This window comes from Seriola dumerili, unplaced genomic scaffold (genome assembly GCF_002260705.1).
Source record: "Seriola dumerili isolate Sdu_G_001 unplaced genomic scaffold, Sdu_1.0 BDQW01000149.1, whole genome shotgun sequence".
Lineage (NCBI taxonomy): Eukaryota > Metazoa > Chordata > Actinopteri > Carangiformes > Carangidae > Seriola > Seriola dumerili.
In genome coordinates, this window is record NW_019174404.1 from 16,266,152 (window position 1) to 16,282,487 (window position 16,336).

General features: G+C 41.4%; 2 protein-coding genes across 2 annotated transcripts; both read left to right on the forward strand.

Moving 5' to 3' along the window:
- Positions 1-828: 828 nt before the first annotated feature.
- On the forward strand, positions 829-4,267 carry LOC111226018 (L-threonine 3-dehydrogenase, mitochondrial-like; the record flags this gene model as incomplete). Its single annotated transcript, XM_022751093.1, has 8 exons — positions 829-913; positions 1,585-1,627; positions 1,717-1,787; positions 1,929-2,078; positions 2,162-2,334; positions 2,417-2,507; positions 2,604-2,873; positions 3,311-4,267. Coding segments are annotated over 8 exons (1,029 nt in total), but the record flags the coding sequence as incomplete, so codon positions are not given.
- Positions 4,268-4,850: 583 nt separating this feature from the next.
- srrm1 (serine and arginine repetitive matrix 1) lies at positions 4,851-15,851 on the forward strand. Its single transcript, XM_022751036.1, has 17 exons — positions 4,851-4,933; positions 5,866-5,955; positions 6,192-6,314; positions 8,625-8,795; positions 9,103-9,203; positions 9,330-9,554; positions 9,795-9,980; positions 10,090-10,209; positions 10,444-10,652; positions 10,956-11,036; positions 12,051-12,137; positions 12,344-12,479; positions 13,140-13,226; positions 13,319-13,801; positions 13,918-14,104; positions 14,684-14,857; positions 15,006-15,851. Exons 1-17 carry the CDS (start codon positions 4,913-4,915, stop codon positions 15,114-15,116), a joined length of 2,592 nt encoding a protein of 863 aa, XP_022606757.1. The 5' UTR covers positions 4,851-4,912; the 3' UTR covers positions 15,117-15,851.
- Positions 15,852-16,336: the final 485 nt, after the last annotated feature.

Below are 16,336 nucleotides of genomic sequence, written 5' to 3' on the forward strand. Positions count from 1 at the left end.
TTGTTGGTGTCATTTGAGGCTTTTAGCCATCTATAATTTCACATCATATTTCACTGCTTTAAAAACGACTTAAATTTTCTCTAATTATAGCCTGTGTTTTGCATAATTCCAGTGGGATGATTATTTTCTGGCAAATATTCACTCATAAATATTATCAAAAGAAGAAGGCTGTGTAACTGACACACCTCCCAGTCCTGTTAAGCTCAGCTAAACACTCTTCACAATGCAAATCCCTGTGCACAGCAAGTCAGCATGTTTGCACACACGGAGCTTTGCAAGCTGGAGACTGTAGTCCTGTTCAGTCAAGAGCCACAAGCCCTGGTGATTACACAAAGTGGACAAGAACCACATAGCCCAGCATGACTTTCTATAGCTGCTTATTTATCCAGTGGTTACTGGGTGAACTGAAACGGTGACCAATCGGATGGTAATCTTTTCATTCTAACACGTAAATGCCTCAAACGCTGTCTTATCGCCTCTTGTTTTGCAATTTAGTTTAGAGGAGTAGTTTTGGATGTACTAAGTTGCATCTGCTGGTGTTGGATCAAGAATCATCTGTCTGGGATTTCTGATTTTGTCAGCACACAGGTAATGTATTTTTTTTCCATCTATATTAGTTGAATCTGCGTCTGTAAAGCTGTTTTAAGATTATTATGTTCTGTGTAATCAGAACAGTGTGATTAAGCTCAGTTTAACCTTCCTAAAGAACTGCTATTGGACATGCAACCGGGTGTGCTGGTCTGTGCGCCCACTGCGGCTGTGCTGGGCCTGTTTTGCCGAGGTTGCCTCAGCAGGGTGCAGAGTTCGCCCAGTCGCAGCTTCAGGTCTTTGCCCAGGCAGATGAGCAGGTGGAACAGCCGGGAGACCTGCAGCCCCCCACCTCCTCAGGAAAACCCTCGTGTTCTCATCACAGGTGACACAAATATCTGTCTGTCACTCGCACGCAAAAGCTGCTTCAATCTGACATTTATTTATATATTCAGGGAAAGATGTGTTTTGTTTTTTTTTCCACAGCTACCCAAACACTGAACCTGTGAAGCTGCCATTGCTTTCTACCACTTTCACTGTGGAGTCACTGTTGGCTGTGGGTTGTACTATTGGCCGCAGAGCAGCTACAATAGGGGCAGAATGCGTTACACAAGTGCAACTTTTAAAGGATCCAATAGTGGTGCAAAACACTCAGATCCCAAGTTTCTAATAATATGAAATGTGATAGTATTGGGAGAAAGGATTCATATCAATGTCTTATCAATGGCATGAGTGGAATACTACAGACGTGCAGTCGTTTTTTTCTTTTCGAGTTGTTTTCACTGTGCACCAGCAGCAAGACCCCATTTTGACTCTTCACAATAGAGTGCATGCAGACAGTGCTAGTGATATAAAAGAGCCAATGAGTCACTGTGGGGAGAATAATACCCTGCTGTCACTTTTTGTCCCAGGATAAAGCTTTGGAACAAACAAAAAGCTTTTTTTTTTTTTTTTTCAGCTGAAGCATGGTGCACCAAAAACATTGATTTCATTTTCATATCAAACTCCATTTGTTTTTCTGCAGAGATAAAATGTTAAAATTGTCTCTGTATACAGGTGGCCTTGGACAGTTAGGTGTGGGGCTTGCACAAATGCTGAGGTGAGATATTTAGAAATTCCTGAGACATCAAAGTTTGTGAAAATATGAAATTTGAGTGTCATCATCATCATATCTATATTCATGTGTAGAAAACAGTATGGAACAGAGAATGTAATCCTCTCAGACATCAAGAAGCCTTCACCTCATGTTTTCAGCAGTGGTATGCAAAACCTAATTCAAGTTATATGACTTTTTGTTTTCTGTTTTTCTGATACAATTCATATATTTCTCATTTCACACATCACAGAATAAACAGCTAATGCTTTTAAATGAAGTCCTCACCTCCTCTTCTTGTCATCAGGTCCATTTGTGTATGCTGATGTGCTGGACTACAAACACCTCCGAGAACTGATTGTAAATAATCGTATCACTTGGCTGGTCCACTACAGCGCTCTGCTCAGTGCTGTGGGAGAGGCTAATGTGGCTTTGGCACGCAAGATCAACATCACAGGTCCGCTTGACTGCACACAGCATTTACATATACCACCTTTTCAGGGATTATTGTGTTGAACTTTGGATTTTCTGCTGATCTAGGCCTTCATAATGTGCTGGACTTGGCCCTGGAGAACTGCCTGCGCCTCTTCGTCCCAAGCACCATTGGAGCATTTGGTCCCTCTTCTCCACGTGACCCGGCCCCTGACCTCTGTGTGCAAAGACCTCGAACCATCTATGGCGTGTCCAAAGTGCATGGAGAACTGATGGGGGAGGTAAAATGATCTTAAAAATCCAAACACACATACAGAGACTCCATTGGAGATGTGTCATGTCAATCCGCTTCTCTTTCTTCAGTATCTTCATCATAAGTATGGCTTGGACTTCCGCTGCCTACGTTACCCAGGTGTGATATCAGTCAACACACCTCCTGGAGGAGGAACAACAGGTATTGCATCATTTAACATCTGCATATCAACACAGTGTATATTCAGCACATGGATGGATCTTATGGACTAAGCACTCTGGACTTCTGTCTTCACAGACTATGCAGTTCAAATCTTCCACGATGCTCTCAGCACAGGTCATCACGAGTGCTATTTGCGACCCGACACACGTCTTCCCATGATGCATATCTCTGACTGCCACCGTGCCACAGTAGAGTTCATGCAGGCTCCAGAGTGCCAGCTGTCCCTGCGCACCTACAACATCGCTGCCATGAGCTTCACACCAGAGGAGGTGGCCCAAGAAATCCGCAAGCATCTCCCTCACCTCAAGGTCACCTACAATCCTGACTCTGTCCGCCAGACCATCGGTATGTCTCAACGCGTGTGGTACACATAGCTTCATACAAAATCTGGGTGGGATGACACACATTAGAATTGGCAAAGTGGGGGTCCAACTGACATGACACAAAATCAGCTATATGAAAAGATTATATTGATTGAGGCTATTAATCCATAGGTCAGTTTTGATAAAATTTGATTTGTATTCACTTGTTGGTGTTTGTGATTAAAGGACAAAAACTTTAACTCTCAAGACTAAAATTGCAACATTACTGGTGATTTGCTCACTGTTAACTTGTTAAAGTGTGTGACATTTTAAGAAAAAGCTCAATCTGTAAGACTTTCCTGGATGGACCTGAAAGCATTTTTTATCTTCTTTTATTTTGAAAATCGTTAGTGGGACTGATATTGCTATCTTTAATCTTGTTGTGATGGGGCTAATGTGGTCATCTCTGTCACTTTGCAGCAGACAGCTGGCCAGTGAGGTTTGATGACACCAATGCCAGGAGAGACTGGGGCTGGGCACCGGCCTTCGGGCTCGAAGAACTCGTGTCAGACATGCTGCGCTCCATTCGAGACAAGAGGACCAATGAGGGTTTGCCAGTCAGCTAGCAAAACCTGCTCCACAAAGACGGACCAATGCCCTACCCCCGACTTTTCTTCAGCCTGCATTTACCAACAATACACTATCTTTCACTTCACTTTCAGACGTCGTCAACCACTATCCTGTGTTACTCTGGACCATTACAGTAATGAGCCAGGGACTGTTTGTAAAGTGGGAGTTCTCAGTCAGAACCTCTCAATCTACAGTGGACAGTGAGACGTCATACACATGCGCACAAGCACACAGTCTTTTTCAGGGAATAATATACTGTCAAACCTTCTCTCCATCTTTGTTGTTTTTAATTGTTATCATGGTATAAGCATCACTTTACACATGGGTATGTTGCCTCAGATGGAACAGAAAACTACTTACTTCTTAAGCTTTAGAGATTTTCAAATGTCATTGCATGCATGGACACAGTAGTCTGTTACAATGTCTATTACAATGTCTAACACAAAATGGACCAGTTGCATATTTAAAGTAACAAATCTGTCGTACACTTTGATACCAGGATCATCTGAAATGACTGGCTCAGTTAACACTGGACTGTATTGACACATCGTGTATTCTGGCTGTTTTATGAGACAGTCTTTTATAGTATAGTCTATCAAGTGAAAATCACACACTGTATGCAACCCCACTACCCTTGCTGTGGCATCTAACAAGAAGCCTTTATTTTACTTTTCTGCCAGCAGTGTGATTTTGGTTATGAATGAGTACCAATAACAAATGAAGCCTTATTAACTTTGAAAAACAATGTATAAAAATGCAGTGTACTTTGAATCAGACCTTGAACAATAAAAATGTTATTTATCCAAACATCATTGATTATTGTATATTGCTCAACCTTGTGCATTCATATTGGTGCAATTTTGAGTAACTGAACTTGAGTATGTCCATTTTAAGCTATCCCATACTTCTTCTCTACTACATCTCAGAGAGAATGATTAGGCTACTCTTTTTATACCACTACATTTATTTCACTACTATAAACACTGGTTAATTTGCAAATCCTGATTGTATATGCAAAAAGCATGATCATCAAATAAAGTATGATGCAATGTTATAGATTCAACGACGCAGCAGTTTATGAGGTTAAGATTGTCCCCACTTTGACTAACTACATTAAAATTCTGCTCACACATTCATGCATCAATAATTATAAGCCTATGGCATAACATTCGTGATTCTGTAACAGTCAGGGGTCATTCTGTGTAAGGAGAGGTTTTAATGTTAATAAGTATATTTGCTATTGAGAGTTGACACCGTAGCACTTTAACTAGAGTACACATTTCAATGCAAAACTGTTTAATTTTATCCAACAGGTGAGGATTTATCCTCCGCCTCTCCGCGGTCATTATAGCAGATGTATTGCTTGTTCCTTCCTGCAGAGGCGCACCCTCCATCCGGCTCGCCACACACGTCTTTCTCATCGGCGGCTGTTATTATCAATTTTCTCCGATAATGGACGCGGGATTCTTCCGCGTAAGATATTTAAGCTTATTTCTGACTTTAAGTGTCTTGTTGTTAAGTTGCCTGGCTATACATTGTTTGCTTAGAACATTGATGTGCCATATGTAATTCGGCGGAGGGCCATACAGTCAGAAACGTTACGGCCAGGGCTTCGTCTATCAACCGATAACAAGCTTGGGTTTCGCCATTAGTCGTGTTTCAACTGGGCAACTCTTAGAGTGAAGCTGCACGTCTTAACTAAAACAATGTGTGTTACCCTACAGCCCAATGTAACGTTACATTGCTTAAATGTTATAACCTTTCCACATTAATGCGCAGGTGGAAACATTTGCAGGAAATAGACGAGCCAACCTAGCTAGCTAGCTACTGCTAATTTGCTAGCTTTGGCTAAAGATGGCGCCCGGGCGGTGCATCGTTTCTGTCTCTGTGGGCTAGTCACGACCACTGATACGCTCCCGTTAGCGAGTATATGTAGACATTTAGATGTATTGAATTACTGCACTAATGTGACTTTTGATATTGTGTCCACATCAGCGCCGGTTTCAGTCAAAGTAGCCGCCAGACTGTGCTAATTTTAGCCGGTCAGTTTTCCTTTGAGGATTAAGCAGGCTAACTGTTAGCTTAACTAAGGTTAGCTTGCTGGTATCAGTGTCACATCCGACTCAATTTGACGGTTTAAATTTAACAGGATACTTTGGTCACCTGAACTGACGTTGATTAAAAATTTAAACTTAATTAAGTACACGTGTTAGTACAAGTATCCCAGGGTTTGCTAACTTAACCTAAATTCTGTGTTTTGGTTTCGATGTGCTGCCGGTTTCTTAGAGTGCAGTAACGTGACGCGGGGCTAGGAAGTTTGAAGCATACGTTGATTTGCGTGTGGATACGATTGCCATCGTACATCAAACAAGCTAACTAATATTTGATGGTTTATTGTTCCTTAGGGCACGAGTGCGGAGCAAGACAACCGTTTCAGCAACAAGCACAAGAAACTGCTGAAGCAGCTGAAATTTGCAGAATGTCTGGACAAGAAGGTATGAGACCATCCACATGATCAATAGTTTTTCCACTGTGTTAGTATCTTTTCCTCAACAAATTGTTTCTTTTAAAAATGTAATGACTTGTGATTTGCCAGCCACCATTGCCCTCATTTGTTTTGCATTGAATGAAACTGAAGGCCACAGCTCCAAGTAGACATGTAACCTCAGGTCATTTAGTCACTGATTGATTTTACAAACAGGGTGCTTTTGGTTGCTTGTGTCACCCTTAGGTGGACATGACCAAAGTGAACCTGGAAGTCATCAAACCTTGGATTACCCAACGAGTGACAGAGATTCTGGGATTCGAGGATGATGTCGTCATAGAGTTCATATTTAACCAGCTTGAGGAAAAGGTAAGATCTATAACTGTGTTATTTTTTGTTTTTTCAAAACATAAATTTGAGGGCAATGCTTAGTTAGTAAGAAGGGATATAATCAAATAATTGCACATCCTAGTCAAATTGAAATTGAATGGGTAAAGTAACAATTGGTATAAAACTGATATATGATAACATAACCATGTTTTGCTGTTATGTGACAAAGTGCCTTTATTTAGCAGTCTTCTAATGATGATGTGATTTATGATTTAAAAGGCCTGAACCAATATGGATGTTATACCTTGCATCAGAAGTATAGCACCAACACCTAATTAGCTCTCTCCTGAGCCCAAAGTCACTGAGCCCAACTCTCCCTTCATGATGCAGTGTGTGGTTTGAGGTGAGTTATATGCAGGGATCACCTATATCATGTCAGTGAAAGACACACCTGAACAATGCCATAATCATATTCTCCGTAGGTACTTGCAGTGCATCATTAAACTGCCCAGATCCCTTTAAATGTAACTGGAATTATAGGCTAAAAACAGTGAGGATTTAACAATGTGCCACAGCCTATTGTTAAGAGTAATGGATCTCATTTTTTACATTCTTAAGAGTGAAGAGTATTTTAACACCAAGCTGAAATACATTGTTTAAGTGAAAGTTTCATGTCTTTTGCACCTCTTTTGGGTGTGGTCAGAAATGTCCTCTGTTGCACTGGTAACCATTCCTAACAGTGATGCGATGGTTGTCATGATCACACCCCAGGTGTATCTGCATCACTGTGGCAAGTTGAGAACTTCAGCCACTGGAGGTCAGCAAAAACAAGATCTTGAGCTGATTTTGAGTTACACTGTAACAAGTCTGTTAAAACCTCTGACTCCACCAGCATCTCAAGTGAGTGTGGTCAGATGTGTAACAGACTCATGATTTTCAACCATAAGTAACAATACTTTTCAGCTTGGTTTTAAGTTACTCTTTATGTTTTTGACTGTAACAAAGTCCTTCTTGCCAGTAGAGCTGTAATGTGAAGCCCAACTGATGTTATGTATTTCATTTCGAACTCTAAACTGCATGTTCTTCATCTCAGAGGCTGTAGGCTACTTTATTTAAATAGACTCATCATATCCAAGAGTTATTTTTTATTTATTTATTTTTTTTAAATCATACTGCTCCACTGATATGTTAAACCATTTGGGGTATCTGGGTATAGGTAATTTCCATTGCACAGACTTACTTTTGGAAGAACGAAAAAGAGTTAATGGAGGGAAAACAACAAGTAATTTACACACAGTATCCTCCATTAGTTACCAGGCTTCCATCTCATAGTATACTTGAATGCAAGTTTTGGCATATATGCATATAACCCTCCTTAATGACTTCCATTCTTCTTAGATGCTAAAAGCGTCATATGTATTTATTAAATAATGGTATATGTGACACCAGCTTTCCACATTAAAATATGATTTTAATAAAAAAGAAAAAATATCTTTTGCTTGCCATGGCTTTTGGGGGGTGGGGTGGGCTGTTGAAGCTAAGTTTAAAGGGTTCTGTTGCATAATGGTAAGATTGGCTAATTGAATTGAGATTACGGTATCTCACAATTATTCTATCAGTTGTTGAAATAAAACTCCTTTTTTGTGTAACTGTGTACTCATTATTGCTTGTTCGTCTCTTGCAATTTAGATAAATGATATAACATTAAGCTCAAGGTGGTTGAGTCTCAAGCAGTAGGGAGGCGGAAGCAAGCCAAGGGAGCTCCGTGCCCACTGATCCCACGGGACTCACTGAAGACACCGGAACTGTACTTGCAGTGTTGGGTTTTAATGCACTCTGTATTGTGGCTATTTGTTTAACTCCTGAAGTGTAGACTGTGGGGAGACTGGAAAACAGTGGGTGGGTAGGGACACAGAAATGTAAAGTAGTGGGGATAGCACTGAGGAAATCAAAGTATTGATATGGCATTTTTTTTTTATGATAGATTATGTATCTGGGAAATAAGAATTGGTCATAACAGCAGTATTGCATGCAGTTTTTATATGACTAGATATGTCTCCCCTCAGCAAGCTCGCATTCTCAGTTTGAGTTTGTGAGTACAATTTAAATCAATCACACTTTTATTTTGATTGGTTATTGAGTCCAGTATTGGACCCAAGGACGTTAAATATTCTAGTCAGTATCTAACATGTTTTGAGTACGGTTAACTACATAGTCACAGGTAAAGTTTAGTGAAGAGTAGAAGGTAGGAAGCCCCATTTGTGGGATCCTACCTCCCTCTGATATTTGCCTTCAATCATTTCAATTGCCATATGGTCTTTCTCTCCCCCCTTCGTGTGTGTGTTGCAGCATCCGGACAGCAAGATGATGCAGATCAACCTGACAGGCTTCCTGAATGGGAAGAATGCCCGTGAGTTCATGAAGGACCTCTGGCCCCTGCTGTTGAGTGCCCAGGAGAACATTGCCGGCATCCCCTCTGCTTTTTTGGAACAGAAGAAAGAGGAAATTAAACAGAGACAGGTGAGCTTCTGTCTGAGGTCAAATTTGGCAAAATGTCTGTGTAAGCTCACGGTCCTGGATCTGTGGCTTCTGGCGATGTGTAGGAGGGTCTAGTAACCCAGGCATATGAAGACAGTGTAAATAAGTTTGACAAAGTCATAGATACGCAGAAATAGTGTGTCTAACTTTGGAGACACATTTTTGTAAAATGCTATGATCACAGCGGGCTAATACAGAATAAACAAGTGTCAGTATATGAACACTGCACGTTGAAGATATATTGGTGATGAAAGTGATGATTGATCCAATATTGTTCCATTTCTGGTAGATTGAGCAAGAGAAGCTAGCTTCTCTTAAGAAGGTGGATGAAGATAAGAAGGAAAAGGACAAGGAAACCAGAGAGAGGGCTCAGTCAAAGAGCCCGAGGAGGTAAGAGAAAAACTTTTTTTTTTTTTTTTTTTTTTTTTTTCAGTATTTAGATTAGTGGGCAGAAGTTGCATTTGTGTATTTATTGCCGAAAATGGAAAATTGTTCTTGGTTTTCTTCTCTGTCCAGGCGAAAGACAAGGTCACCATCACCACGGCGAAGGTCACCAGTGAAGCGTGACAGGAAACATAGCCCCTCACGCTCCCCAAGACGCAAACCTAGCCCAGCTGGTGGCAACTCACCCCCTCCACCCCTGATGCAGCTGCCCACAAAACCTTTAGAGCAGCTTGTGGAGCCAGATACATCAGGAAGAGCTCTGCCAGAACCAGTGGTCCAAGAAGCTTCTTCCACCTGGTTTGTGGAATACTTCAAAAATTTAAATTTTATCTGGGATCCAAAGTTTGTAGTTATTTGTTCTTAATGTAAATAATAATTTCAAGTTCACATGATTTTATTTTCATGTATGATGTTACTTGAGTCAAATGTCTAGGTAGTATTGTTGGTTGTATAGTAAGGTTTAGTGTAGTATAGTCGTGCCTTTAGATTACAATAACGACCTGACGGAACGTTCAATCTTCTTTCTGTGGTTTATAGTGACACAGTTGTGGAGGTGGTGAAAGCAGACTCAGTGACAGAAGTCAAAGAACCCTCCCTAGAGAAAACTCATAAGAAAGAGGAAAGACCCAGGTCTCGGGAAAGGGAGAAGGACAGCAGGAGGGAAAGGCCTCACCACCGCTCCCGTTCTCATTCCCGTTCTCGCAGACGTCGCTCCCGTTCTAGGTAATTAATTCACATTCATGGCATTAACTTACAATGTCTTCCAGTCTTGGGCCTCAATTACTTTTTATGTAAAATCAAGGACCTCAATTCACCCTCCCTACCCCATCAGATCATACTCCCCTCGTAGAAGGCAGAGTCCCAGGAGGAGAATGTCACCTCGTCGAAGGAGTCCCCCCCGACGTGGTCCCACCAGCTCCAGACACAGACACAGACGCTCCCCAGTCCGCAGGTCAGTGAGAACCTAGGCAGGGTGCACAGGGTGGTCTTGTGGTTAAACTGACCATCCTTAAGTTATAGCCTCAATTCATTGTGATCTCTTCCTGTTTTCATGATTTTAGTATTTTATTGTCATATATTGCATATGACTGCAGGGTGCTATTGTGTATACTATACCCCGGCCATGCAGAGGACTTCGGACCTTAATTTTCCTGTTTTAAGGTGTTAATGTATTTGTGTCCTACAGGAGGCGTTCTCGCTCTGCTTCATCCTCTGGCAGCAGCTCCTCAGGCTCTCGCTCACCTAAAAAAGCGATGAAAAGAATATCTAGCACACCTCCTCGAAAACAGGTCCATCATCCAGACACCTCCATTAGCCCTGCGGGGAAGGACAGGCGCTCACCGTCTCCACGGGCTAGAAGAGGCCGGGGTTCAGCTTCCCCACCCAGATCATCTGGTATGATCTTAACAATTCAATTCATCCATGGCTCTCTATATTTATTACATCTTTGTCTGGTACAGCCACGTGACCATTTCAGCTACTTGGCTTCTTCTGGTTCTTAGAAATCAGATTTCATTATTTAAAATGTTGCTTTGCTCAAATTCTTTGGTAAATGAGGGTACATAGAACCAAATTATTGCTGTTCAATTAAAATGTGCATGGGTAAGAAGTAAGCCATTATTTCAAATTTTATAATAAAACAAGAATTATTATTATTACACAAAGTTCATCTAAAATTCTTGGTGGCTTGTTTTTCAGGTTTAAAGCGAAAACCAGGAGGAAGGGGTGATTCTCCACCTGATAATACCAAGCCCAGACACTCTGAAGGGTCTGACTCAGGTAAGTGACAAATTCTCTTTTAAAGAACTGTAATGACCTTTCACCTCTCAGCTCACAAACAGAGATGACCAGTCGTATGGAGTTCCCAGCCACTTCTACTTGTCATAAATGGACTTTTTTTTTTTTTTTTTTTCCCCGTTTTGTTTGCCCTGATTTTTCAAGAGGGAGGGGATGATACGGATGTTCACCTCACTAGGGTCATTGCAACTTGGCTTTGTCATTTACAAAATGCTCAATTTTAATCGTGCCAACGAGAGGGAAAGGAATATTTGTGAAAATGTACTACAAGATAAGATGGCAAAGCTTGGTCTACCTGTGCAGGAAAAAATGTGTTGACATTTCCAGGGGCTTGAATTCCATTTCACCTACTTTACTGGGATTGTTTTTTTTGTTTTTTTTTGTTTTGTTTTTTTTTTGGTCAAGAATGATTTTATACAGTAGAAAATGGAGATAAAGTTCAGTAAAGTAGAAAGTCATGTAAATGTGTGCCATATAACCTCATTACAGTGCCCCATTAACCTGCTCTGATGATTCTTTTTTTTTCCCTTTTTTTTCCCCCTATTTTTTATTTATTTAAAAAAAGGCATTGTCAATATACAGATATACAGATATACAATATATCAGATAATTTTACATAAGGCCCTTTTCCATTTTTTTGTGTACAAGTATACATGCGGATCAACAGAAAGAAGTGTATAAGGATCACAGTGCTTGTGTGTCGTAGCTCAGTCCTCCAGGAACCGCCCTGATAATTCTGTGTAGTAAACATGTATTGATCCCAGTTAACTCATCCTTATAAACGGAGTGAAACAAAACTCCTTATACCAACACAAAGGACACTAGTAATATAAATATATGGTTCTGTTGCACTGTGCCATGCTGAAACATGATCAAAACTCAAACCAAATAAATAAACCAACAAATCTATTTCTGTAATATTTGTAACTTTTCCATGGCAGTCTGTTTAACTGGTTTTGTTAACACTGATGGGACACTCAATGCTCTACATTTCAGAGGAGGATAAAAATGAGAAAGGGGCAACAGCAGATTCGGTGCAGCAGCGACGTCAGTATCGCAGACAGAATCGACAGTCGTCTTCAGGTTAAAAGCGTTTTTATCCCCGTTCTTTCCTCTCCCATACCCAACCCCTTTCTCTAACCAAGTCTCTGTCCATGTCATCTTGCACTCATCGTCTCATGGACTTTTGAAGCTGTGCCCTAACCCCAACCTTGGTGTCTTTTCCTCACCGCATACAGTTAAGGCTACAATGAAACAGTTGCTGATGCCCCCTGTCTCTGTGGTTTCAGATACAGGGTCTTCCTCCTCAGAAGATGAGGGACCCAAGAGGCCGACAGCAGGGCCAGGTGCAAGGAATGGTGAAGTCAGGAGGAGACGAAGCCGTACACCTTCCCCACGGAGGCGACACAGGGATCTCTCTCCAAGGTTAGACATTAGGCACAATACTTATACATAGGGCTGGGTGATAAATCGACAGCAATAATTATCAAGAAATTATTTTCCTCGATAGAAACATTAAAAATGTTCGATAAGTTTTCAATATAATTAGGTCTGCATTGCACAAGTTAGGATGCACAGTGAGGTATAAATGCAGGTCAGCACATGATATTATTTACAGACGCACGCAGTGGCTGGCGGGCAGAACACAGCTCAAAGGAGGAAGATATTGAGAGAGGCCACTCAACTTCAGTAGTTTGAAGATATTTTGGCTATTTACAGTCTGACAAAAACAGCAATGTGCACTGCACACTGCCGGAGACATGTTCCATCAAAGACAGGCAACACCACAAACCTGTTTCATATTTGAAACAATATCAGCCGTTAGAACACACACAAAGGGAGAAATTACAGGCCCAAACGAGTATTAGTGGACCCTCAACGAGCGCCAGGCCAGTACCCAGCGCAAATCAGCCTTTAAACTTGAAAGAAATAATGATGTGGCATTTATCGTGATAAATATCGATACATTTTTATCGTGATAACAGTTTTGGCCATATCACCCAGCCCTACTTCCACACTATCTGAATGATTTAACTTCTAAAATCCAAGTTGACGACATTATTTTTTGTCTTTGTACCTTTCCAGGAAAAGAAGATCTCCATCTCCTGGACGCAGACGACGCTCCCCCTCTCCCCCACGACGTCGCAGATCTCCCTCTCCTCCTAGACGCAGGTATAAGCATGGTCATGTTCATTTTGTTTTATTTAATATTAATAATCGAGGATTCAGAGTGGTTTTTGACAGTTGTATTTGGTGCTTCCTAGGTCTCCCTCCCCACCTCCCCGTCGACGATCTCCATCCCCCAGACGATATTCTCCCCCGATCCAGCGTCGCTATAGCCCCTCACCGTTGCCTCCACAGAAGAGGAAGATGTCTAGCTCTCCTGCTAAACGCTCCTCTCCAGGGCCCAAGCGACGTCCCTCTAGGTCCCCCAAGCGCAGAAGTTCTCCTGCTCAAAGGAGACGCACACCTCCATCCTCCTCATCACCACCAAGACATAGGAGGAGCCCCATGTTGCCTTCTGGCTGGCAAAGCAGGGACACACGGTCCCCTGCTGCAGGAGCCAGCCGCCTGTCCCCATCTCCTGTAAACCGCAGTCGCAATCTTAGGGGTTCCACCAGTCCCCAGGGACGTTTTGAAAGCTCCTGCACATCTCCATCAAACCAGCGAAGACAACAGTCCCCTTCACACAGTGGCAAACCCTTCCGCAGAGTGTCCCGCACCCCAGAGCCACGCAGCAACCAGAGGTAAAAGAAGCAAGCATTTATAGGACAGTCGTTTTATTCTTTTTGTACACTGGAACCTGTGTATGTGCAGTTAGTCTTTGAACATCCTCCTGATGTCAACTGTATCTTCTCCACAGACCCTCTCCAAGCCCCCAGCCTATGAGGAGAGCATCTTCCAGATCAAGATCTGTTTCTCCTCAACCAGCAGCTCAGAAACGTCCACCCCCTGCATCTGCCTCCCCCTCACCGTCTCGCTCTGCTAGTGGGTCCCCACCACCAGCCAAAAAGGCCAGCAGCGGTTCCGGCAGTCAGTCCCCAAGCAAGGTTTGATATTTAATCTTATTATCCTATGGTTGATAGTATTAACACTTAAAGGTTTATGACTTCAGTCTTGAATATTATGCATGTCTTCGCATGCAGAATGCCACACATTCTGGAAAAAATCTGCATTGCCTGAATGTTTTTAATGTGCAACAAAATTATAATTAGGTTGTTGCATGCCCCTAAATTGAATTTTGTCCAGTATCCTAAAGGGTGTTAGTTTGTAATTGGGGTTTTGTTTAGGGATGATGTTGCAATGGAAGTATGCAGCTGGAAATGCAGTTTGAAATCTAAAGTGTTTTGAACACTCCTGACAATTAGATATGCATCATCATCCCATCTCTTAAACACTTGGAAAGACCTTTAATACTGGGAGAACTTGAAAGCATCTTGAGCCGCAAAACCAATTCTGTAAATTGTTGAAAATTCCCTGGAAATTATGTATTTAATTAAGTAGGAACCCCGCTGTTGCATAATCCCTGCTTGGCACAGTAATGCTTTGAATGTCATTCCTATTATGTTGTTTATGGTGTCATTTAGTAGCACTCAATGTCGGCCTCATAAAAACCTGTTTTATTGCAGAACTCAGATGTTGACGGCAGCGGGAAGAAAAAGAAGAAGAAGAAGGAAAAGAAACACAAGAAAGAGAAGAAACATAAGAAGCACAAGAAGCACAAGAAGGAGAAGAGTGGTGCTGCTGGTAATGGAGATGGGCAAGAAAACCAGGTTGTGGAGGAGGATGGAGATTCAAGAAAGGTAAAATTTGGTTACTAAAAATCACAGAAACTAAGGCCTTCTGATCCCTATTCAATAAATCTTAAAAAATGAAACTAGTGGACTTTACTACTTTACTAGTGGACAAAACTAGTGGATACACGAGTGATGTTTCACACTCTTCTTTTAGGAATCAGATAGTGAAGTAGATGACAGCTTGGACGACCTAGAGAAGCACCTAAGAGAGAAGGCCCTGCGCTCCATGAGGAAGGCCCAGATGTCTCCATCACAGATGTCCTGAAAACAAGGGGCTTTCTCACTTTTGAATTTTCCACTCACTCTTGATGTTTGTCATCAACCTGGTTCAGCTTTAGAATGTACAAATTGTTAATTCTTGAGTCTTTTGTTTTTCTTTTTACTGGTTTGGTACATTCTGAAGAGTGCGTTGCATTAAGAGCTTGATTTGTCAGTTAGTGTATTATCTAAACTGTAAAGAAGCTTGTGTTGTCTATCATTTTAAATTGTTGAGCAGGGAAACGGTTTAAGCTCGGAGGTTAGAGTTGGGCAGGTTTCAATTTTTTTCCACAGCCTACACTAGATTCCATTGAGAAATTATTGCATGTGCAGTGATTGTCTCTGATGTGCATGAACCACTGACCTTATGGAGTGTAGAGAAAAACCAACATACAGTAACATACTGTTACTACTGCCTTTTTATTAGTGGAACCAGTGACACAGCTGTGTGCACTGTTAGAGGCCCTAACAGAATGTCTTGTCCCACATTGTAACTCAATAGAGGTGTTTGGCATTGTTTAACCTGCTGTTTTTTCTGACTTTGAAATGATCTTGTTTTATGACTAAAACAGTCTGATATGATACAGAGTATGCTTTAATTTTCCAAATGAATTGATATGCAATTTTATGTTGACACTCTTGCACCAAGCTAATCTCTGTGGGACTGCTCTATAATTTGTATTTAGCAACCCTGGCTCTTGTCATCTGGTCATCCTTTCAGAATTAAAACCTTTTTATAGGATTTGTGTATTTTCCTTTTAATATAAAGGGGCTGGAAGATTTGCTCAGTTTTGTGTTGGTGGGGATCTATCAACTGACAATCGATTTGGATGGATGCAGATAAAAAAAAAATCTTTAAAAGCAGGTAAAATGCAGAATTGGTCATTACTGGGTTTTGGTTCTCTTACAGTTCACCTACATCTTCTGAAGCTGGTGTATGATATCTGCCTGCACTGCATAATTATTCAAATGAGACATCAGGGCCCCAATCTTATGTATCTGCTAAGTCAAAACATCTAATGACAACATGCTGCAGGATATTCAGCAGCTGATCAGAAAAGTATGTGTTCTGTGTAACTAAATCAATAAAACAACCGGTGTCTTTGTCACTAGTTAGACCAAAAAGTCCATTTACTCATACTTTTTTCTTAGTTTCACGCCAGTGACAGTTGATCCCTAACTGATTTCTTGAATTGTGTTATTTAATGACAAATAACTAGGGCTGAA